At 37.7% G+C, this 24,196-nt stretch overlaps 3 protein-coding genes across 8 annotated transcripts in view; all 3 read left to right on the top strand.

Annotated features, from left to right (window-relative positions):
• LOC116665957 (ankyrin repeat domain-containing protein 7-like) overlaps window positions 1–4,370 on the top strand; it is a 5,489-nt gene extending 1,119 nt beyond the window's left edge. Inside the window, exons 3-5 of the mRNA XM_032487411.1 lie at window positions 121–294; window positions 2,818–2,924; window positions 4,229–4,370. Coding sequence (XP_032343302.1) covers window positions 121–294; window positions 2,818–2,924; window positions 4,229–4,370 — 423 coding nt within the window. The remainder of the gene's footprint in view (window positions 1–120; window positions 295–2,817; window positions 2,925–4,228) is intronic.
• LOC106728462 (ankyrin repeat domain-containing protein 26-like) lies at window positions 4,367–23,492 on the top strand. 4 transcript variants are annotated; one of them, XM_032488009.1, is made up of 15 exons: window positions 4,367–5,080; window positions 5,820–5,902; window positions 7,988–8,134; window positions 8,752–8,803; window positions 9,176–9,245; window positions 11,894–11,954; window positions 12,043–12,230; window positions 13,002–13,131; window positions 13,489–13,550; window positions 16,056–16,149; window positions 17,954–17,982; window positions 18,170–18,242; window positions 20,015–20,260; window positions 21,794–21,864; window positions 23,011–23,492. In XM_032488009.1, exons 1-15 carry the CDS (start codon window positions 5,013–5,015, stop codon window positions 23,470–23,472), a joined length of 1,836 nt encoding a protein of 611 aa, XP_032343900.1. In that variant the 5' UTR covers window positions 4,367–5,012; the 3' UTR covers window positions 23,473–23,492. The 4 variants fall into 4 exon arrangements, with proteins under 4 accessions (XP_032343900.1, XP_032343899.1, XP_032343902.1 ...); XM_032488008.1 differs by having other exon boundaries at window positions 21,791–21,864; XM_032488011.1 differs by lacking the exon at window positions 20,015–20,260.
• A 123-nt stretch (window positions 23,493–23,615) lies between these two features.
• Window positions 23,616–24,196, top strand: part of LOC106731228 (ankyrin repeat domain-containing protein 26-like) — a 42,229-nt gene continuing 41,648 nt past the window's right edge. For all 3 annotated transcript variants that reach the window (XM_032487981.1, XM_032487980.1, XM_032487983.1), the window contains exon 1: window positions 23,616–23,752. The gene's annotated coding sequence lies outside the window, so the exon portion shown is untranslated. The remainder of the gene's footprint in view (window positions 23,753–24,196) is intronic.

The following is a 24,196-nucleotide window of genomic DNA, read 5'->3' as shown; positions in this document are numbered from 1 at the left end:
CGATTTAACTACTTATATTAAAATTAACTCATCTGTTTTAAACATAACTGATGGAACTTGGGGAATGTTAACTAGGAATGCCTGGCACTTACAGTCTGTTTCTTGGCATGATACCAACAGGCTGTACAATCCCTGAACAGGAGATGTGCCGGTATCCTGCTGGAACACGGTGCTAACCCAAATCTTGAGGACGGCGGTCAAAACACTGCTCTCCATTATGCCATCTTGGAAGAGAGTGTGTCAATTGCAACACAGCTGCTCCGCCATCATGCAAATATCGAGGCGATAAACAAGGTATAGCTCAACTAACTTTATTTACAATATACTTGAAATACAGGGTCTTTTCTAGCTTCAAGTGTTTTATTTGTAGTAATATGTATACTGAATGCAATACATCAGGCCCTGTTGTCATGGAAACAACTCCAAAGCCAAGGCCAGGGGCTAGAGGTAGTGCCTACAGAAAGGGCAGAGCTCTGTCTCCCAGCCACACTTCTACCCCCGAGGAACAACTTGCCATTAGGAAGTGCCTGGAGTGGGTGGTAGGCTCAGCGCCTACAGAAGATGAAGGCTTGCGGGGAGTGAAGTGATGGGAAGGCCTGGCTGCCTGCAGGGGCAGGGGTGCTTCTGGGATGGGTGGGAGGAGGAAGGAACACAGTACCCAGTAGGGGGAGCTGGGTGACTGCACCTGGGCAGGGGAGGCAGCAAGCCACAGGCCCTGAGCACCCAAGGATCCCAGGTTCTAGAATTTCGGCAAGTCAGTTCAGGTCATGTTTGAATCCGGCAGGGGGCATTCGCTTGTGCTGGTGGCCACATGGCCTTCCATGTACACCTTGGGGTCTTCCATGCTTATATATTTCATATTCTTTTCCTTTATGGTTTACTACAGGATCTTGAGAATAGTTCCCTGTAGTATATACAGTAGGACCTTGTTGTTCATCTATTTTATATATACTAGTTTGTATCTGCTAGTCCAAAACTTCTAATTTATTCCTCCCCCCACCCCCCTTCCCCCTTTGGTAACCGTCAGTTTGTTTTCTATGCCTGCGAGTCAATTTCTGTTTTGTAAATAAGTTCATTTGTATCACATTTTAGAGTCCACATATCAAGTGATACCCTATGGGATTTGCCTTCCACTTTCTGACTGACCTCACTCAGTATGAGAATCTCTAGGTCCTTCCATGTTGCTGCAAGTGACATTATTTCATTCTTTTTTATGGATGAGTCAGTATTCAAGTATATATAAGTACACCATGCAAGATGGCAGTTTTAAACATCAAACCCATGACATTAGTAACAAATTGGAATTGTTTTAATAATTTAGATTTGGCCAGCTTCTGAACTAATTATCCATTTGATTAACAATCAGGCTGAATTAGATACAGGTAGATTGTAGTTTTTGTGGGCATTGGAAAAATTCTTGAAGGGTGTATTATAATCCTTTTTTCATGTATTTATTTTACAATATCTTATTTTTTTAATTGAGGTATAGTCGATGTACTATATTATATGTTACAGGTATACAGTTTAGTGATTCACAAATTTTTAAAGGTTATGCTCCACTTATAGTTATTATAAACTATTGGCTCTATTCCCCATGATGTACAATATATCCTGGTAGCTTATTTTATGCCTGATTGTTTATACCTCTTAATCCTTAATCCTAATTATACATTTGATTAACAATTAGGGAAAATTTGACAGAGATAGATTGTACTTTTAGTAGGCATTGGAAAAATTCTTAAAGTGGGTATTATGAGTCTTAATCACAATATTTATTGCATGTTGGGGCCCAGTGTTTTTGTGTGTAAGACATATGATACTAAAGAAAGGCAAGGTTTTACATACAAATACTTGATTTATACCAAACTGTTTGGAAACACAACAAACATAAAAACACAAGTGGGCTATAGACTAAACATGGCCCTGGATATGTTCAGTTTGTCCCCACACATTGAGTCAACATTGAAAATTTAGCAGACTCGTGCAGAAATCTGCATTTCAGAACTTCTCCTGAAGAATCAAATCTGGTCCCCCTTGAGCCGAGGCTCTTAGCAGACTGCCCTGCAGAGGGGGTCCCTTCTCGGTGGGACATGTGTTCTCCGGTTTGCTGTCCTCACCTGGGACCTTCACTTACTCAGGTCACCTACATTGCTTCTGTAAGCATTTGAATTTACAATTCCTGTTGTATAATATATTTTGATAAATATTTCAAGATTTTAAAGACACTCTATATTAATTTATAGTCTATTTCATATTTTATAATAATCCCTTAAGAGTGGGATGGACTTTTTCAAATTAGAATTTATAAGTTGGTTTAAGGAAACCTTTTTCTTTACATGCAAATAATCATATTCCCATTGGAATGTCTGCAAGCTTTATAAGATTAGTCATAGCTATAATTGGATAGGCTATGCATGTTGCAGACAATATGGTATCTTTCTACTCAGCATGGCTCCTTAAAAATGTTTGACTCAGTAGCTAAATGGTTCTCTCTGGAGCAGTGTTTAGAGGGTCAGAAGTAGTCGTTGAGCAGTAAGGTAACTACAGAATGCCTGATAGACACTGCGATAGAAGCAAAGGTTCTTGGAACCAGCAAATGTCTTAAGTGAGTTTCAGAGAATGACTTCACAGGTAAACTTTCGAAGAGATCAAGGAGGAGCCTTTTAAAGGGAAGGAGCATAGAGGGGCAAAGAGGAAGGGGCTGCTTGTTATTTACTTTATAGTATATGTTTAAGTTCAGAGACTTAAGTTTTTAAATTCAGTTTTGAAAATTATATGTAATTTTGTACATTATCAACTGTTTTTGCTGTTTTACAGAGTAATTTGACACCATTTTTACTCGCTGTCAAGGAGAACAAAAAGGAAATGGTCAGATTTTTGATAGAGAACGGGGCAAATGTACATGCAGTCGACAACGTGCAAAGGTACAGTAGTTGGTTCTCTCTGTTTTTTTTTAAACCTTAATGTTGTTCTAGAGTAATAACAGCCAATCAGAAAGATTAACTTAAGAAGAAGAGGATTAACTTAGAATCAACACATCATCAGTTAGGTAGAAGAGCAAATATTCTGCGTGGGTGTCACAAAGAACAGTATGCAGCAGGATACATCTTCCTTTGTAATAGAGACTGATGTCATTTGCAACCTGATTTTCTTGGTCATGTGATCTTACAACAGTTCAGGGATTTCATTTTACTTTTATTAGTACGGACTTTAATTTTAATTTTGCTTATGAGACAGTGTAGAATTTCTTCATTCTTTTATAATTTTTTTAACCACTTCCTGGCATATATTTTTGTCTTGAAAGATGCATATTAAACAAAGAGGAGGTTGTTTTGTCTTTTGGATGACTCTGCTTTAAATTACTTTCTTTGAAGGATACTGATGTTATTAGGTTATCACTAAGTGAGTATCACTCAGTGAGTAACTATTACCAGATACTGTGGGTTCATCAGTTTTTATCCTTTTTCATTTCTAGTACATTTTAATGTTCTTATTTTTAATTGATAATGGTAGGAGGAAGAAAAATAGCTCTAATTATTGAATAAACATTCCCTTTAAAGAAGACAAGTCATTGGTGGGTGATAAAGAGGAAAGAGCCGGGGTTTAGAGTCAGACGAGGTTGAATTCCCAGCTCTCCTGCTGGGCAGGTGTGTTACCTGGGTAGACATGACTTATCAACAAATATGTATCCTGACACAGTAAAGGAGGGTCGTCGTACATCCTTCCAGGGCGGCTGTGCCTGAGAAAGACCATACGTAGACTATTCAGGTTAGTGCCGGGCACGTGCTTCTCAGCGTGTTAACTGCAGCCGTGACTAGTTTTACTGCCATTTTTATTCATATTACTGTTTTCAGCCTGCAGACAGCTTCTCCTTACGTGACCTCTAGCTGATTTTAAAGTATTATATTTCAGACTAGGGAAGAAATGGGGAATCCTTTGTTTAAATCTTTACCTACTTCAGACAAGTGACCTCAGCATCCTTTCCTGTCCATCAGAGGACTTTAAATTAGCAACTTCTACTGTGTGCTACCCAAGTAGGACAGGAGGCTTCTTTTTTATCCCTCCATTTTGGCCTTGGAAGTAATTTGCAGAGATGAGCACTTGAGCATGTAAATGGTCAGTTCTCCAGGGGTGGGCAGGATATTAACTTGGTAAAATAGATCAAGTTAACTGTTTAAGTGAAGCTAACTAAGTTCCTAAGGGTGAAGTTCTCTCTTTTTTCTTTTAGATCAGCGCTCATCCTTGCTGTATTTCATGACTCCCCGGACATAGTCAAGTTACTTCTTCAGGAAGGTGTTAGTCCCTATTCTCAAGATTCACGCGGATGGTCTGCTGAACAATATGCTTATTCTAATGGGTTTGAACAGTAAGTGTTTACATTAAAATGGCAAGTATCTCTTAACTGAGGTTGGAAATGACCTAACTGTTACTTGTTATGTGACAGGTGAGAGTTCGTAGTTGGGAGCAGGCACTTTGGGGATGGCAGTGAGACACTCCACATCATCAGCTGGAAACCAGCAAAAGGCCAGACTAGTGAGATGGAGCAGTGGGCACAGGGTTCTTTATCTCAGGCTTTGTAAGACCTTTATCCTTAGGGATCCTATTGTTCTCCATTTCATTCCAGTGTAACCCCTGTGCATGGGGGTACAAATAATGTCACATACCTGATTTTTCTAATTCTTTAGGTCTTGAAATGTTTAGTTGAGCAGAAAATCCAGTATGTTCCTTTGGGGACTTTCTTCTATAATCTTCCTTTTGAATTTTCCAAGAGCCTGAGGGATTCCCTAAGATCACAGTGACAGTCCTCTCCCACAAGGCATTGGGGCAGGGCGAGGGCATTCTAATCATTCTCTTGTTTCCCTTGATTCTGTTGCTGCAGTGTTGGTACTAAAACTGGTTTTAACAGGATCTCCTTGGCAGCTGAGTCTGGGGTCTGGACGTTGCTCTCTAAAGACCATTACTAAAATTTTAAAAGAAGAAAAGGAAAAAGAAAATGGTCCTGCAGTCGGGTCATGATTGACCTCTGCTCCTGGGATGCCTGTGCTGATCCAGTTTCCGTGGTCTTCATGGTGATCGACACGTAAACCAGCGTGACAGCTTGTTTAGTTCTCATACATATGCTTGTATGAGGTCATATATTTATAAATAAATTTAGCTACAAATTATATAGTAGCTGAGGTGCCCTGAAGTATAAACCACGAAGAACAGCTAATCACCATAATTTGTAACATTGTCCTGAAAACTGCCACATTTAAATATTACACCTGTGAAAAAACCACACATTGGGTTTTATTTGGGATTCTCAAATAGTTCCAGCATTAAAGTTCAAGAACAAATTATTCCATTCTTCCACGCTTTCTCTGAGCATCTGGGGGGGGCACATTATCTCATTAAATCTTCATAATACTCTTATGAGTATTAATAACTAACTGCCTAAGAAGACAGTAAGATCCCAGTTGTATAAAGGAAGACTTTGGGCTGAAGAGAAGCAGCTTTTCCAGGAACAAATAGCTGTTGGTTATAGAGCTGGGACTTCTGAGTTTGAGACACTTTCCATATGTCAGGCTCACTCTAGATAACTTACTGCACTGTACTGCCCTCAGTTCCTGACTACTTCACTTTAATTTTTTTCTTCTTTAATTACACATGTTAAATTTAAATGTTTGTAGATTGTACAAGTTTGACGTATATGGGACAATTGAAGTTTTGATATCTCTGATATTATCTGAAATAATCTAAGAATTTAATATATTTGGCAATTATTTTTCATATTAGTATTCAAGTAGTAATATTTATTTATCACATTATTTTATATATAGCATTTACCAGCTGATTGTCGACTACAGAGAAGGAAAGATACCAAATACTCCCTCTCAAGATAGCCATCTGGGACAGATTTCAGGTAATAAGTTACTCTTGTTGGTCCTACCATAGATAAGGAAGTAAGACTGAGGAACTTTTGATAATGAAAGAGCAGTAAAAAAAAAAAGCCAGTGTGTAAATTTCATGTATGTTTCTATTTTTTAATTAAGTTTTTCTTAATGGTCTAGTATTCAGAATTATTTAAGAAGATAATTGTAGGTAATTTAAAATCTGAGACAATACTGTCTGAAAAGAAATTCATTTATTTAATCATAGCCCCTGAAATCCCATATTATATCTTTGTGTAAATAAGGAAAACATTTTTTAACTTTGTTGTACATTTCCTCTAACTTTATAACAAATTGGCCTTGGTATAGAACTGGATCTTTAGTTTTATAGCGAATGGATTACATTGGGTGAATGAATGCTAGTTATTGCATAGTGATTAATCTCACTAAAAAAGTTACTGTCTTTAAAACGGAACTCGGCAGTGCCTTCCTGGTGCTATAAACAAATGGCCAACAATTAGAACTGCACAACTGGGCCAGTGTGCAGCATACTAATAAGAGATTGTTTTTTAAAGATACCTAGTGATAGCGCAGAAGTCAGAAAAGCAGTGCCTTGTTGAGAAGCACTGGTTACTTTTTGCATCATTATACCAACAAGGTCTCACTCGGTTGCCAATTTCATTCCTCATAAGTGCAGACAGAATGCGATATGTTGACTTCATGAGAGTGAGATGTTTTCTTCTTTTTGGGGGGGATACTTGTCTTGAAACTCTAATTTTCTTAGGAAAAGTTTCTTTGTTGCCATTAGTTAAAGGGTTGTCATAATAAATACTCAAATAGCACAACTCAGGACTCAGCAAATTGCAATAAAAGCACAGAAATACTTCACATACAAAAACAAAAAACAAAAGATGACTGTTCTGCCTAGATGTGACCCCTAACGTGCTGTTCAGTCTGAACTGTATGAGGGCACCTTAAACTTAGTAGACCTCGATCAATGATAGAACATCTGTTGTAGGAAATACAAAGATGGAATAGACAGAGTTTTGGCCTTCAAGGTGCTCATAACACAATAGAGTTGTCCCTGGTTAGTGTCTGTATGTTTTTTTAAAACAGGATTGTCAAAGAAAACATTCTTATCTGTGAATTCACCCACTTGACAGATGACTATCAAGTGTGTTTTAGGTACTAAGCACCACTCTGACTTTCCAGAATGCAAACAGGTCAAAAGCACAGTTCCTGGCCTCCAGGAGCTCGTTACAGTCATCACCATTTTTATGATTGACTTGACTTTATTCTGTGCTCTTGTGTCCCAGAGCCCACTCAGACTTTGTAACTGTCTTTATGTATTTTTTATTGATATTTAATATGTCCCAGGTACTTTAAGTGCATGGTGAGGAAGGGAGTGTTTTAAAAGTGGGTAGGATGTCAGGTAAGCATGCAGAGCGAGTAGAAGTTTGCCAGGGAAGGAGGCAGAAGGACAGTGTTTGGTGGGCAGAACATCTTTCAAGATTACATTTGGTAGAAAGGACAGCAATGCAAACACTAAGATGTGCCGGTGAACTTTGCAGGATCTATGAGTTTCATTTTGTTGGTGCAAAAAGGATGCTGTAGGAATGGTTGGGAACGAGGTGACTACCTAGCTCAGGCACGCTTCTGAAAGCCTTTCTAGTACTATAGGAAGGAGGAGGTCTGCTGTAGACCTTAAGAAATTTGTCAGAATGCTTTTAGCTGCAAATAATAATAGGAGACCTAAGTAACAGTGGCTACAGCAACAGGAACCAGGGTTGTTTAGAAGGTTCAGTGATGTCATCAGGATCCCAGATGCTGTCCCTCCTTCAGCAGTGAGGCTGCTGGCGTGTGATGTCGCCTTTCCTGGTCTGCTGATTGGCAGCAGCTCCAAGCGTCATCTTCTCACATGACAGTATCCGCAGGCGAGGAGGGCTACTTCTCTCTGCATGTTTTCTGTTAATGAGGAAGAAAATAGAGACGCTTCCGGTAGGCTTCCCCTAGCATCTCACTGGCTGTGTTACATCACATGCTCATTCCTAAAAGCCACTGGGGAAGGAGATGTATTTACTGTGATGACCGCAGAATAATCATTTCTCTTTTTGCAGCTGAGAATTTACCTTCTTCGCATACTGGGGCAGAAAATACCCAAGAAAAGTTGCAGTTGTCCAGCAAGGACAACGAAGAAGACATGGCTGCCGAGCTGGGAGCCAGCAATGGCAGCTGCACGGATTCACTGAAGAGTGTTGAGAAGAGTAAGAAGATTTGATTTGAGTCTTAGGGTTTCCTGGTTATGACACAAAGCAGGGATGCATAAGCTTTTTCTATAAAGGGCCAGAGAGTCAATATTTTAGGCCATGTGGTGTCTGTCACATCTACTCATGTCTGCCATTGCAGTGTGAAAACAGCCCTAGGCCATATGTGAGGGAATAGGGATGACTGTGCCCAGATAACACGAGGCTGACAAAGCCAAATGGCAGGGTGGGTTTGTCCCATGGGTATCGTCCAGAAACACCATGCTATGTAAGTTTGACATTGTCAGTTTATGATACTGATTCTACTAGTGATTATCATTTTTCTGAGAGTCTCACAAAGTTTGGTTGGGATTTTGGTCCTTGTAAGCAGCAGTTCACTCTAAGATAGCAAATTTTGTTAAATATCTTTTTTTTTTTTTTGATAAATGTAAAGGAGGGGAAGTGGTTTTTATTCATTAATTACCCACCAGGAGTATACTCAATATTCACTCGAGTGTGTAGTCTCCAGGTGTGGTCCCAAAGAAATGCTTTTTAACAAAACATTGGTCTTATACTTTTAGTATTCTGTATTTTTCTATTGCTGATACAAAAATCTATTTTACTTTTCTCTTTAATAGAGACTTTAAGGGTTAAGTTTCCATTGAGGATTGAAGATCTCTCTGTAAGCAGGTAGGATTTTGTGGATTTTTAAAAATTATATGTTGACTAAGGGAACACAGAGAAAAGAAACAAGGTTTGTTGAGTGTCCTACTCTGGGTTAGACACTGTGTTGTGTACTTCACATTTGTTACCTCATATAGTCACCGCAACAGCTTTGCAGAGTAGCTGTGCTGTTGTAGCTTACTTCTAGGTAACTAGGCAACTGTAGTTCAAGGAGGTTGACTAGTTGACCCATGATTCCATGGTTAACAAGTAGTTGACCTGTGACTTGACCATCAGGCAGCCTGGCTCCCAAATCTGCTTTCTTATCCCTCAGCATAGACTTTTGTTTGTTTAAAGAAATGAACTCACTCATTTTTGATGTGTATTTTTGCTCCAAAGTGTTTCATCCATATATTGTATTGATGATTCATCGCATTCAGCAGATGATGACGCAGATCTTGCTCCCAAGGTAAAGTGCTCTCTTGTGAAATTAATTTTTCTGCTCTGAATTTAGTTTTGTGTAGTATTTACTCTTAAAATTTAGCAGTGGTCTGCCTATCATTGTTCTATGTTTGTGTTGAAAAGTTGGTCAGAGTAAACAATTTTATACAAATACGACAGCTTGATTTTTTCTTTTCTTACTTTGGTAAATACTGAAGATGAGGCTGAAGCAAAATGGACCAGAAAATATATAGTGACAGGAAAACCGTGCTGTGAAAAGGTTTCCCACGATAGAGGAAGTGTGAAGCTTGGCCAGGGATAGGGGTTTTTGGATTTTAAACCACACTGATGGCACTTATATAATACTCGTGCCTCAGGGACATCTTCAGTGCACACAGCTACTCTCTGTGATAATCATGGGCTGTTCCTGGGGCCTTTGAGTTCCAAAACTACTTAGCATGTGTCTTTTTTTCCCCCCGCCTTGGACACTTTTTATTTTGGTAGCATAGAGATTTTAGGAAAGAGGTTTTTGTTTGTTTGTTTGTTGTTGTTTTTTTAACCTCATTTCTACCTTTGGTTCTGCATTAAGACTAAAATAATAGTTGAAATTATAGAAATTTAGAAATTAAAATTCTGTTTCTCAAAACCCATATTATAAAGAGATTCCTCGGTGTTTTCTAAATTATCCCATTAAGAGTTCATTCAAAACTCTTCATCTAATTGAAGAATACATGTTTTCCCTAAAATAACAACCAACTCTCTAGGTAGACTCATAATAACAACCATATGATGAAACCTACTTCAGAATTCTTTTGTATTATAGTTTTAAAAAGTATGTCCAGTCCTCGTGTCCCATTCTGAAATTTCAAGTTTCAGACATTTTGTAGTATAGTTATTTACATATTTATTTTATAGCCCCTGCATCAGTATACGCCGCTAGAGAGTAGGAAACGTAATTGTGCATTTCCTGGAGCACCTAGAAATATAAGAAACATTTTAGTATCTTTTGAATGTGAATGCATGAGGAGACATGGAATTCTGTATCATGTTGCAGATAATATAACATGCACACTCTATCATAATGAAATCTATCGGATGGTACAGGTAATATAATATGTGTACTATGTCATAATGAAATCCATTTGATTTCCAAAAATATGACTTAAACTTGTATTCCCGCTGTTTAGGTTGTAAAAGTTCAGTTGTTATGAGAGGAAATATGTCATAAATGCCGAGGAAATAGATAAGAAGTGTATGATAAATAGGAAAAGGTTACAGTCTGTTTTTCAGTATCCACCAATTGTGAGCTTAGAATTTGAGATGAAAACTCTTTAACCTTCTTTTTAGCCCCATCTCATGTTCCATTCAATATATCTTTTCAAGCTATGTATTCTCCTTAGAATCCTGCTTACCAGTTATCTCTCTGGAAAGTTGATGTGTTAGGAACTTTGAAAAATCTATTTCTCTCTCTCTGTAATAACAATTTACAGCATTCAGGTAGTGAGAGACGACCATGTTCAACTGAATGCCTAACAGTGACAAAATTTAACCATTTATTATAGTAGTATTGACAAACAAACAGTTGTAGAGAAATTCACGTCAGTATTACTGGGGATACACTATGAACAAAGTCCTCTGTTTTATATATATGTTTTATATACCATATATTTTGATATTTTTAAAAATTTTGCTGAAGAACAATATATGTACTTGCATATATAATTTATATTGTTTTCTATAATAAAAAGGTAAAACAGAGGCTTTCATTGATAGTATGTACCGAACAATACTCATACATCACTGATCTATTATATATATAAATGCTGAAATATATATATATCCCCACATGCCTTGTTATAATTACATTTCCCTTTTTTTCTTGCCTTATGTTTGTTCTTGACTAGTCATGTCTCATGTTGCCTTTTCTTCCTCCTCCGCCAATTTTTTTTAATGATTTGCCCCAAACCTAATATTTCTTTCCAGAAAACACTTCTTCAGTGTCTGTTCTTTCAGTCCATCTCACTCTGCCTCTGTGACTGTATTTAGTTACAGCTTTCTGTTTACTATGTGTGTGGCTCTCACTCATGAGTCATTGCCCTTCAGAATTACTTTTGTTTTTAATTCCTCTTTCCTAGAAGTAGCTGAATTTAAACAATCATTTGTCTTTAGCTTTTTGGCAAATGGAATACAAGTAGCTTATACTGTTTGCTGTTCTAACTCATCCAAATAAGATACTGCTAAAAAGTAAACTCTCATATTTCCCCATGAGAGATTATTCACACATATATACATCATGCAAGCACATTTCAAAATAGAAAAATTACTTTAAATTTCTTAATGTTAGTTTTTTCAATAGGACTCTAAACTGTCAGGGATAAGTTTTTGTTCTAGATCATTTTGGTCAAGAAAGTCATCTAATGGATCCCACAGTGTTTGTATAGTAATCAATGAGGGGTAAGGAAAGTAACATTTTGGGACTCCTCAGATCATCTCTCATAATCCTCACCCCATGAGAAGATGTAGGTTGGTAAAGGTCAGAACCAGGATTTGAATCCATATCTGAATGACTCCAAAGCCAGTGCTCTTTGTGTTAGATCCTCTAGGAATGGGGAATGTTATAATTATTTTATTCAATTTCATATTTCTTGTTCTTAAAGATGTTATTTTCCTCTCTAGAAAGTCTGGCATCCAAGGTTCACAAAGCCGATTCAGGCCTGGCAAGAACCCACGATAAACAGTGAGTTATTTGAAGATTGTCCTTCTTGTGTTTTCACTGACTAGAAATTATAGATAATTTCATCTACCGTACCTTGTTTTCACTACAGCAGAGGCAAAAGATGGTGTTTTGAAACCAGGAACTAGCGCCTCCTTTGAGGACAATAATTTTGATCAGAAAAATGAAGATGTGGTTACAACCTTTCCCGAACCATCAACCGAAGTTCCAGGCTTTTCTCATCCTGCCTTCCCAGCACCGGAACCTCTCCCATCTTCAGCAGTCTTTGGTGTTACAGAGGTAAGCCGTTTTATTTTTAACTTGTTCCTCCTGTGCTTTTTCCCATACCGTCCCCCTGATTCTCATGGGGATGAAAAGGATCCTACACAGAAATGGAAGTCCTCAAGATCACAATAGAAAACAGAGTGATAACAAGAGAGGCACATGTGCAGGACTGAGATTTGTAAAGTTTGGTGGCAATAAACAGTTCTCAAGTGTGCCATTAAGAAAGGAAAGAACAAGAAAGCAACTGAAAAGAACAGCTGAATGAATATGAAGATGGGCAGGAGTACAAAGGGGAAGGATTCATTTAATAAGGATGAGATTAATGTAAAGATAAATGAGCGTCAAAATGAGAGAGATTATTATACGCGCACAGCAGAAATAGTGGGGTTAAGTGAGAGCGGGAGCTCTATAGTACAAATTATGATGGGAATAATCTCAAATTCAAATTAAGTGAAGGAAAATCAGGTCATGGAAAATGCTCAGACTCTTCTGAAGGACATATAGCTGATTTTATGAACAATGGAAAGAAAATTTGATCCTCACCTTTTTTCTTTTTGGCTATAATTGTCTGTGTTGATTCATTTTCATGTGTCTCTACCTCTCCTAGAATATAGAGCAGAATCTGTCTTTTATACATATTGCCAGCTTCTCCCAGGATAATGCCTATGATCTCATGGATACAGTAAATATATGTTGTCTTCCTCACTGATTGACTGAATGACCAAGTGTAGGAATATGATGTTTTCTGAAGTTGGGTTTTTGTTACATTTTGTTTTGTTTTTATAGGAAGAAGCAGCAAAGCCAAAAACTGGGGGAAAAGAGAACGGCACTCGGACTATTAACAGTGTCCTAAAGGAGCAAGCAGATCATAACAAATTGGTTTCTATTGATGGAGCACATAAAAATGACAAAGGTGGTAAGTTAGTGCACATCTGTGGATTTCCTTCTCTGCTTAAAAGCTAGTATGGTTGGAGGGGGGAGGGTATAGCTCAATTCCTGGTACCTCAATTAAAAATAAAATGTAAAAAATCTGAAGTGTGTAGATCCAAATATGATACAATTTTCTTTTCAAGTGTCTTCCTTTTGCCACCTTTCTTCATAAATATCCCAACTATGACCAAGTTTTCTTCCAGAAAATGCTTCAACCCTCTGAAATTCTTTTCTGCCACTTTATTTTATTGACATAGTCATGAATGAAGATAGGCTTATATATGTATTTCAACTTCCCAGTCGTACGTGTTCTCATTAATGTATCTGTGACTACATTTTGTAGGCACAACCCCAGCATTAGGATTAGAAGAAAAGGAAGGTGTAGAACCATCCTGGGACTCTGAGGTACTGTCTTCTATTATTATTATTTTCTAATATAAGCATTGCGTGATGTTAAAACATAAATGGAGGGATGTTTTGACTTCACTTTCTCACTTTTGCATTTGCCCAGCAAAATTGTTCCCTCATATTTTTAACCTGCACTTAGTAAAATCATTCCATGCTACATGTCATACCACTGCAGAGTGCACTTCTGTTAATTTTCCAGACTCACCTAATGAAATGGGTGTATGTAGTGCAAAAACCAAGGCTTAGAAGTCACAGGGATTCAGCTTGGGCTCTGAAGTTACATTTTCTAAAAACTAATGAATTATTCTTGGTCAGCCTGTGACCAGATGTTTGTTTCTTTGTTATAAATGGATGTGTAAAACTCCTAGTGAGATTCAGAGAGAAACAAGTTGCATTTTAAAAACAAAAGTGTTTTTCTTTGTTTGTTTAACCACTTTGACCTTGTAAAGACAGTGCCTGTGACTTGAAAGTTTTATTATGTTTGGATTGTCAGGTAGATCTGCAACGAACATTTCAGGAGAAGAAAAAGCATGGGGAATAGTAATAAATACATGGTGTTAAAATGCCAGCAGTTTGGTTTAGTGATGTTTTACTGAGGACAGCCCATTTTGGGCAGGGAAAGTAGCGTGCACTGAGTACCTTTATGGCGACCGAAATGAAGGAAGCTAAGTGCAGGGTAGTGGTGACCTATTCCAAGGTGATAGCCATGGAAAGAGGTCAGAAGAGCCCGAGCCCTTGGATCTCGGCAGCTCCTGCCTAGTGGCACAACACTGTACTTGAAGTCAGTAGACGTGGTAGCATCCTGGTTCTTACCCACTGTGGGATCTTGGGAAAACTTGTCTGACTTGTTTGAATGTCAGTGACCTCGTTCAAAAACATGGTACTGACACCTACCCCTCAGGTTATGTGTCATGAACAAAAATGTGGTAACAAATGTGAAAACACATTGTCAGCTGTAAAGGGTGCTATAGAAATGTAAGACAGAATGATGACAGTGGCCACAAGTGACCTACTAATATCTTGAGGACGCTTTTTTAAAATCTGAAGGATGATAAGATGGGAAAGTTAGAGCGGGCACGGGATTTCTCATTTGGGGTATGTTGAGTGTCGGTGGGCTGTTATCGGACATCTCCGATAGGTATATAGTGCTTTGGTACTTGGTGACCTCTGGGGATTTTAGATGTTTTGACCTTAAATAAATTCCTGTTCCTGAACACCAGCTATGCATCGGGCCGTTAGACACTGAATGTAGCAGTTGAGGGGTTAGGCTGTAGTGGCAGGAACAGAAGAACAAGTAAACAGGAACCGTTTTTCAGGGACAGTAAGTCCTTCTATGGGGAACGTGGAGAGACTTAGGTTAGACAACCGTGGGGGAGTTTGTAGTTAGGACTGGGGTGGAGTAAGGGTGGAATTTAGGTAGTCAGACAAGAGCTGAGTGTGACCAAAGCTGCCAGGTGATGGACAGGAAGGAGCCAGCACACGAAGGTCCAGGGGAGGGATGTTCCAGACAGAGAGAACAGCGGGTCCCGTCTGCTCATCACGGTGCTCCAGCATCTTGGGGTGGCCAGGAAGCAGCAAGTGGGTAAGCGTCCCTAGAATCACCTTTATCATTGGTGTGTGTAGAAAAGACAACGTGCATGATAAAGGCCTGGCATGTGCAGATGGTCAATAAACAGTGTTCTTATTCTTCCCATATTAAAGTAAAGCTTATGGTACTTTTTGAAGAGCTGCATAACTACATTTAAAATTTTTCTGCTGTTAATTTAAGCATAAATGTTTTTCTTTCTACTTTGCTACCTTATTCAACTCTTTTTCCTATCAATGAAAGTTTTATCAAATAATAGTTAGATTCTGCTAAGCCTTTGTTTACTGAAGTGTAGCAGTTTCCACAGTGTTCTGTTAATACTCAACATGACAGACTCCAAGGCTTCTTTTCATGCCAAGTGTGTTATTTTAATACTAAAGTCAATATCTGCCCTAAGAAACATTTTAAATTTATAGCACATATACTTATTAAAGGATATATTTAAATATGTATATTTTTAATTTTATTTTTTATTGAAGTGTAGTCAGTTCATAATGTTACTTTCAAGTGTACAGCAAAGCAATTCAGTTATACATATAAAAATATTTATTTTTTAAAAACGTCCTCTTCTTTTGTTGAGGAATGCAAAATGGAATTAGGCGTTTTGAAGTTAATTCTTTGTTGAAATCTGCACGTCAGTATTTTGTCTGTGAAAATATTTGCTCTGGCTTTCCATGCTCAGTTCACAGAAGTCAAAAGCCAACTGAAGATAAACGATAGAATTCATCTAGAGAGTGTATATGAAATTTTCTATTTAAATGTTTGGGTTTCTAGGATATGCTTATCTTGTTTTTTAATCTAATTGCTTTTAAACTAGGAAATTAAAAAATAATAATAATAAGGTAGGAAACAAATATTTTCTTAGAAAGGGATTAGGAAATCTTTATGCAATTCATTATTAATATTAATTTTAACAGAGTACCACCAAGGTTCAACTACCGAACTATGTTGATCAGTTATCTGGAGCTGCAGGTCAAGGAGAAAAACATACATTAAATGGACAAATAGAAAGTAAGCACTCTATTTTATCAAAAAGTCTTTTGACAGAATGTTGATTTAAAACATGAATTAGGATATATTCTCTCAGCCAAAGAAAATCACCTGTTGAACATATAGTGAGAAAAAAGAGGAGAAAAAGAGGTAAATTGTATATCTTATCAGGTGTCAGCAACGATTAAAGTAGAATGCTGTTTGAGGAGATCAGTTGTTAGTTTTCTTTCAAGATGCTCTGTGATCTGAGGACAGCCAGGAAATCAGGAGGAGGGAAGGAGGGAGTGAAGAATGAGAGAGGCAGGGAGGAGGGGAGTAAATGAATTAAAGGGAGGGGGGTCCTTGGCAGGAGGTGGTAATGTAGAATAGTTCTTTAGAAGAAGGAAGAGAAGAGTGTTTGAGATGAGATGGGTATGAAGTGAGCTTCTTCCAGCACCAAAGCTTGTCCAGGAAGCACAGCAGAAAGCTCCACTCCCCCGGCACCCCGATCATTAGGAAGGCGGTGAGGACTGCGGTACCTGATCATGCAGAGCTTGGGGTACCTGCCGTGGATGAGCATAGGCATGTGTGGTCAGCTGTAAATGTCTGGACCTTCGTGTCATGCAGCGTGTTGCTGCCATATAGGATGGTGTCTCATAGGCCAACAGAAGAGTGGGAAAGAGGAAGAGAGCAGGGTGCGTTCTGGGGAGGTCAGGGGAGCTGGAGCCTGGTAAAGAGTCCTTTGGAATGTCTGCAACTTCTGATGCAGCTTTTGGGGAAGTGTTACAGGAGGCGCGTGAGGCTGGATTTCAGAAGGCTCAATTAAGTCCAAGTGCTGTAGAAGCAGACTCGGTATAGACCAGAGTTTCTCAAATTTTACTCAGTCACCTGGGGACCCAGTGAAAACTGCACATTCTGAGCAGTTTCTAACAATCTCAGGTGATGCCCTTGTTGCCGGTCTTCAGACCACGCTCAGAGGGTAGACTTGTGTTTAGAGGAAACAAAAGAAATTAATAAGGTTCTTTCCATAAATGTTAAAGTTGTTATTTTCAGTGAATACTACAAAGGTTTTGAAATATAAAAGACTTCTAATATCTAATAATTCTGTGGCAATTAAATTTTATTTTTGATCATCAGATTTCAATATTGAAAACTCAGTATACATTCTTTCTTGCATGAGTGGATCAAGAAACTTCGATGGCTAGAGGATCCAAGAAATGCAGGCATACCAATAGCCCAATGTGGGTATGGAAAACAATGAATATTTTTATGAACTATTATTCTACAAGTGTGTATCCAAGCTGATCAATTCATCACACTTTGATGATAAGTGAATTGCACATTCAAATGAACTGCCATCACAACTGTGGACTTCCTAAATGATAGGACAAGTTGAAGAGCATGATAAATACTTGTAGTCTAATGGTGTCAGTCGCATGAACGCTGTGCTGTTGCATTTTACCATCAGCTTTCACATTTGTCTTCTTGGAGCCCTGATTTGTTCTTCTGATTAAAGATCGCTTTTCTCCTCCTCAGGCAGCATGTTCACATTGGTATATGTGCACGTTTCTATCTTATAAAGTCATCTGAAACATAATCGTACTTTTGAAATCTTAACTGCATGTTTTTTAAACCTATATTCCTGTTCTTTATTCAGTATCTATAATGGATTCATATTTCTGTCTTGTTGCTGTCCTAACTGCCCCTCAAAAAGCAAAATACCGAAACCTAATGTATTCATTTCCAAAGCAAGCATGAGGATTGCGCTCAGTACTAACTCTGCATGAATGGATAGTTGGCTTTCATATTTACATGTAATTGATTATGTGTCCCTTTTGGCTTTTAGATTCTACTGAAATGCATCCTAACTTGAAGGTAAAAACTTTTATACTTTTATCATGAAATTTTTTCTAATGAGGGTACTGGGAATTTAGCCTAGGACCTCATGCACTGTTAAACAGGCACACTTCCACTGAGCTAGACACTCTCCCCCCCCTTGAATTATTGCTACAAATTGTATCAAATGTACATTATTAATCGGTTTGTTTCAAAAACCATTCAGCCTGCCGTTGGAGTGAAAGATTCTGTTCCTAATAAAACAGGAGGAATGAAGAATTTACAAACATTCAAATCAGGTAAATTTTGCAATACAAATTTAACTCTGAAATGAAGTACAGTCTTCTTATTCCTAATTCCTTTCTTTTTTTCAAATATAATTGAAAGATGACATAAATAAGGCAGATGTTATAATTGGCATCCATGATTGAATAAAATATATAAGCATAAGAAAAAGATTTTTTAAAATGTCAGTTTTGACTCAGATGTTTCTATTGATGTTCGGAGACACTGAAGTGCTCAGTTTGGTATCCCCATATTTCTTAGGGATTCTGAGAGATTGATTATTAGGTTCTAAGGTTTTTCCAGAGTTTTAAAATGCTTAACTGAATTCTGACCTTTACGTAGGGTAAAGCTTCACTTGCTAACATGTCAGTCATATTTCACTTTAATTATTTTAGTGCTGTCACATTGATGATATTTATTTATTTCTGTATTTATTTATTAATGGAGGTCCTAGGGATTGAACCCAGGACCATGTGCATGCTAAGCATGTGCTCTACCACTGAGCTATTTCCCTTCCCCAAAGATCTTAAGCCAACTGGATGTTTTGATTAGCAGTGTGTGTGTGTGGAGGGGGTGGTGTCTTTGATTATTAAAAATGATGGAAGTAATTAGTCCTACCTTAATATTTGGTAGAAACGATCTTTTAAAACACTAATCCTGAAAGTTTTGGGGTTTAGGATTCTTTTTATACTATTAAAAATTATTGACAATTCCAAAGAACTCTTAAGTGTTTTGTATCTATTGATGTTTAGTATATTAGAAACTAAAACTGAAAGATTTAAAATACAAGCACACACCAACATTCCATTAGCCATTAGAGCTATGATGTTATCACATGTCATGTATCTGGAAACCTCCACTGCACACTTAACGGAGAATGAGAATGAAAATAGCATTCAGTATTATTGTGAAAATAGTTTTGACCTCGTGGACTCCCTAGATGGAGGGAACTTGGGGCTGCAGGGCTTCTCAGATGACACTTGAGAACTGCGGTTTTAAACAGGGTTCATGGATGTGAAATGATACAGGGGCCCTTGTGATGAAACGGGCTTTAAAGTTCACTTCTACATTTCTTACCTTTTTTTCTTTAACTTGTCTTAAAAAGTTTAAATCTGACAACTTAATTCTTTTAAAAAAAGGAAAACATTTTTGTTACATATTTCCTGTCTCGTGGTACCCTGTACTCTTTGGATCTAGTTTGTACCTTGACTTATCCTATTTTTATATGGAAAAAATTAGTCACTCAAGGCTATCTTTTCTTAAATAAATTGATGATGTTTATCCAAGCATTAAGGAAAGAATTCTAAAGAGATTGGTACATTGAGGAAAGACTGTGTCATTGTAATTAAAGTAGTACAGTTCATTAAGTTTTCTTAAACCCATGTCTCTAGGACACAATACTGCCATGCATATTTAAACGTCCCGTAAATGGCTGGTTAGACATCCATTTGGTTAATGAAAAAATTCATATGTTGAAGACTCATAATTATTCATAAAGCTCTTATGGTATATAGACTGTTTAATAGAGAGTGTGAGTTAATCCAAATAAGAGATACTAGAGAATTAAAAGTAGAAAAAAGAGAGACAGTGGCTCCCTATGTGAACAGCAGTGACATGTAAAGTACAACCAGCTGGGAAGGAGCTGTGTGTTCGAGAGGAGAGGAGGATGTGGGGCTGCGGACGGACTTGGGGCTGCTGCTCTGGAAAGACAATTTATACAAGTTAGTCAAGTTTGTATTGTTATTCATATTCTAATAAGTGGAAACTTTGTTTTCGGATTCTTCAGACTGGGATTCTACTAGTTTGAGACCCAATAAAGTGGCTGGTCAAAGAGCTGAGCATTTGGAAGTCAATAAATGTCCGTTGCTATCACAATCAGTGACCACAGACCAGTCAGCACCCACAGAACTGAGGCAGACGGCCCTAGTAGATAAAGACCAGATGAATATTGGAGCCGTGTCTCTGTCAGAAAATGCAGCGCTCCGTGGCCTGCGTGAATCACAGCTGCCAGAGAACAGAAGCAGCAAAGAAGGTAATAAAGCAGCACAGAGAGTTAGCCGTAGTCCACCTGTGCGTGGCTTCGCCATACTCTTACTTTGCAGAAATCACTTTGTGGCAGGATCTCCTTTGTGTTTACTCCTTTTATGCAACCTAGAACCAGACAATGCTTTTGGCATGACATTTACATTCATCCTCTGACCAAAGCAGCATATTAAATAGCAAAGAGGGTTAGGAGAAAGTAAGTTCGTTGAGACTAGTATTCAGCACACTCCTGAGAGCCGGTAGGAGGATGGTGTCTAGAGCTTTCTGACTAGTTGGGAAACCTAGGTGGCCATCCACAGATTCCCTTCTCAAAGTATGGTTTCTTAGCTTTATTTTTATCTAGCTCTGAATTTATAAATAGTAGTTACAGCTATATTCAGCACGTAGAGTGATCTATCTCAAATGCACACATGACCATGAAACACTCTTTAAAGCATATTAATGTCCAGGCATCTTACAGGGACAGGCAAGGCTTTTGTGGTCTGACTTCGGCCTGGCTCTCCATCTCTAGCGCCCTCTGTCTGTCCTTTGCTCTGGTGTTCTGAGCTGCTGGTGATGCCCTCCTCACCTGCCCTGGATTTCACACAAATATTGACCCTCTCGTGTGCGTCTCTCCCTTCCTGCCCAGCCTTGCGTGTTCTCTTGCTCTCCTGTCCCGCTTTCCTGGGAAGCTGGCTGACCTCACTGCTGAAGTCTCAGCTCAGGCATTCTCGCTAGAAAAGCCATCCCTGACACCTATTATCCACATTCTTCTTTAAACTCCAGTGCCTACTGCTAAAGCAGGAACTCAATAAGTAATTATTGAGTAAAATAAATAAAGACTGTTTCTACAAAGGTACTTTTAAGAGTTTGTCCTCTACAGCAAAGGACCAAAGAGGATAGACATGTAAAGAAATAGTTTACAGCTCAGCTGATGAAGATACACTAGAAAAATCTGTGAAGTACTAAGGTAGCTCCAAGGAAAGAGATCCCTGTGTCTCTGCAGAAAGATAGCTGTAATCAAGGAGGACTTCACAAAGCAGGCTGAGACTTAAAAGAGGAAAAGGAATTTGTCACAAAAATAGAGGGAAAGATTTCAGATTAAGGAAAGATAAAAGCATAAAAAGTAACAGTAATTTTGGGAACCATGAATAGCATTGCTCTTGAAGCTTGGTATGTTGTTAAAAAGGTAGTTAGGAGGTAGAGAATAGAGTCTATTGTGACTCTGTATGTTTCTACTGTATTTTTAAATTTTGTACTGTTTCTCTTTGTTTTGTTCATGTCTGGTGGATGAATTTGTGAATGAAACCTTGAAATGTTTGTGTGCCTTTAATCTGGTAACATCTAGTATTTCCCAAACACTTCCTTGAAGTTTTAGATAATTAGAAGTATTACTTAAAAAAGTAAATATTCAGCTAAAGATTAAGCTTAATTTAAACTGTCAACTGATGTAATGTTTTTTATCTATTTTTATAGAGATGTTGCCTTTTATATAGCTGTTCTAAGTAGTTAATTTTAATTAAGCATATTCATTTTTCAGCAGACCTAGACTTAGAAATGGCATCTAAGGAAGAGCAAGAAGGACGTGATGGAAGTGAAAACAACCAGTCACAGGTATGTAAAAATGTAAATTTAAATTTCTGGTTTAATATTGTTTTCTGTGCTTTAATAACACAGTTCAAAAGAAATTGCCTTTCAAACTACACTTTTAGAGTCAATAAATAATTATTTCATATTCTGTTTTTAATAGCATTTTATCTAGTTACAAAGCTTAAAGTATTGTTAGGGTCTTTAATAATTTATAGTTAAACTTTATCCTTGGAATTGAGGCAAAAATCCTTCCTGAATATTGTTTACTTCTTCCATTTTTATAACTGCCTCACATGATAAAGAAGGTGATATCAAATAATAAATCATGTGATTAAGTAGTTGAAATTGTAAACAATATAGCAGTGATGACCACTGGGTTAGTTTTATGTAAGGAACAGTCATTCCCAGTGGTCCAAAATTTGCAATTTAAAATTGCAAGTCATTGATGCCCAGATGAAAGATTTCTTCTGTCTTGCGACCTCTATGTAATTGATTTCAGAATCTACAATCAGGGAGAGAATAGGGGTCATAGAGTCAACCCAGCTGCCTATTAAGAGAATCAAACCTTCCAGGATTGGACCTTTGCTGTTAGGGAACAAACAAAACCTTTCTAATTTATTTCATTTCAGGGTAGGAAATCAGTAAATATTATTAAAAATTCTTTTATTCACTCTCACTAGTGAATATTAGAGTATAATACACCTGGATGGATGCAGAGAATACATATTGAGATAGATCACTATCATAGTATATAGTTTGCATTAAAATTTATGAATTTGTTCCTGTTTCTGATTGAAGTTAATTGATTTTGGCACCTAATAATTTACACTTTGCCTATTCTCCGGTTATTAGTCCTTTTTAAAAAACCTTTACATGCACTGGAGGGGCTCACTATTTAAGGTATGTGAGGTGAACTATTTTTTAGTGAGGAAGCCTCTGTAATGTTAAAAACCTAATCTCTAATTCTTGGTAGCTTTAACATGTATGAATTGTTTAGTTCAAACAAACAGTGACAAAGTTAGGTTTCTGAGTTCCTATTTTTCTCCTATTTCAAGGCTAAGGCAAGTTATTTTTCACTTCTTAGTTTGTGAGTAGCCAAACATAGATTAGGAAGTTTGTTAAATTTTAATTATTTTCTAATTTTTCTTTATCTGTACTTGACTACTTAAGGATAAATATGTTTTACAAGCATGTACTGTGAAAGAAAAGAAATCTGAAGGTCAAATCAGGCAGATCAATCTTTCACCTGTGCATCTGCAAAAAATGCCTGGAGAACCAGGAATGAATAAGGAACAGGACAGAAAGGACGTACCTGTATCTTCAAAACATTCTTGTGTGGAGAAGCATGAGGACATGTGGGTCAAAAAAGGCAAATTACACTGGAAAATTAATACAAAATTTATCACAAAGAAGTTAAATCAGAAAGTCAGTAAAATCCGTGAAAAATGCAAAATTACTGTTCATCGTAAGACAGAGTCACTACATGGCAACTCTGAACTACATGGTGACTTAAAGGAACTACCTTCCAGTGTGACAAAGAATATATGTGATTCTGAGGAACAAGGTGCACCTGGAGCCTCCATCTCTGTAGGATTCCAGGCGTTCCCTCAACACGAAGAGCCCACTCGTTGAAAGTGTTTCCCCATCTTACTCCAAGGCTGATTCAGCAAAGTATGGCTGCCAGTCATCTTCAAAACTTTATTTAAATGAAAATAAGTTAACTGAAAATGACACACCAGACACTGAACATGTTTGTGACAAAAATGAGGAGGGTTTCTTTACTGATAGAGAAAATGAAGTAAGGAACCGAGCTCGGCTGCTGGTGAAAGAAAACCAAGAAATTGATACGAAAAGAAAACAAAAAAGGAGCCGAAATACTCCCTGGAAATCAGAGATCAGACATACACCTCTGGTAAGTGGTCCAAAAAGCCTTTTTGTCTTGTGGCTTGCCCACTCCAGTGAGATGAAACAAATGATTCAGACAAAAAGTCACGCTATGTCTGCTGTTTCAAATACTTATAAGAAAACCAAACCAATACAAGGCCAGCTCCAGAAGCCATTGCTTGCAGTTAACTGCGGTGCTAATAACTCTAAAATCATGGACCCCAAATTAGGAAATGTGAGTTCTTCCCCATCAAATGGTAGCAGAACAAAGTATATCTAAAAGAGTTCCACCAAGATATGCAAAGGTTTAAGAATGAGGTAGGCATGTTACAAGTAGAATTCCTGGCTTTGGAAAAAGAAAATTCAACTTCAAAAAGAGGTAGAGGTTCCTTTGCTGCTACTCTGGTTTTTCTCTTTATCAATCATCTCTTCCATTCTGATCCATATGTGATCTGATTTTCCACTTATGAAA

This window comes from Camelus ferus, chromosome 9, assembly GCF_009834535.1.
Source record: "Camelus ferus isolate YT-003-E chromosome 9, BCGSAC_Cfer_1.0, whole genome shotgun sequence".
NCBI lineage: Eukaryota > Metazoa > Chordata > Mammalia > Artiodactyla > Camelidae > Camelus > Camelus ferus.
Note: the sequence above shows the minus strand (reverse complement) of the source record. Positions and strands in the feature narration are given on the sequence as shown.

Coding starts and splice junctions, on each gene's coding strand:
- LOC106728462 (XM_032488008.1), top strand. CDS start 5,013: ATGATTGACCTCTGCTCCTGGGATGCCTGTGCTGATCCAGTTTCCGTG. Junction 9,246..11,893: donor ACGCAGATCTTGCTCCCAAG/GTAAAGTGCTCT, acceptor TTTCCTCTCTAG/AAAGTCTGGCATCCAAGGTT. Junction 21,865..23,010: donor GTGAAAACAACCAGTCACAG/GTATGTAAAAAT, acceptor TGACTACTTAAG/GATAAATATGTTTTACAAGC.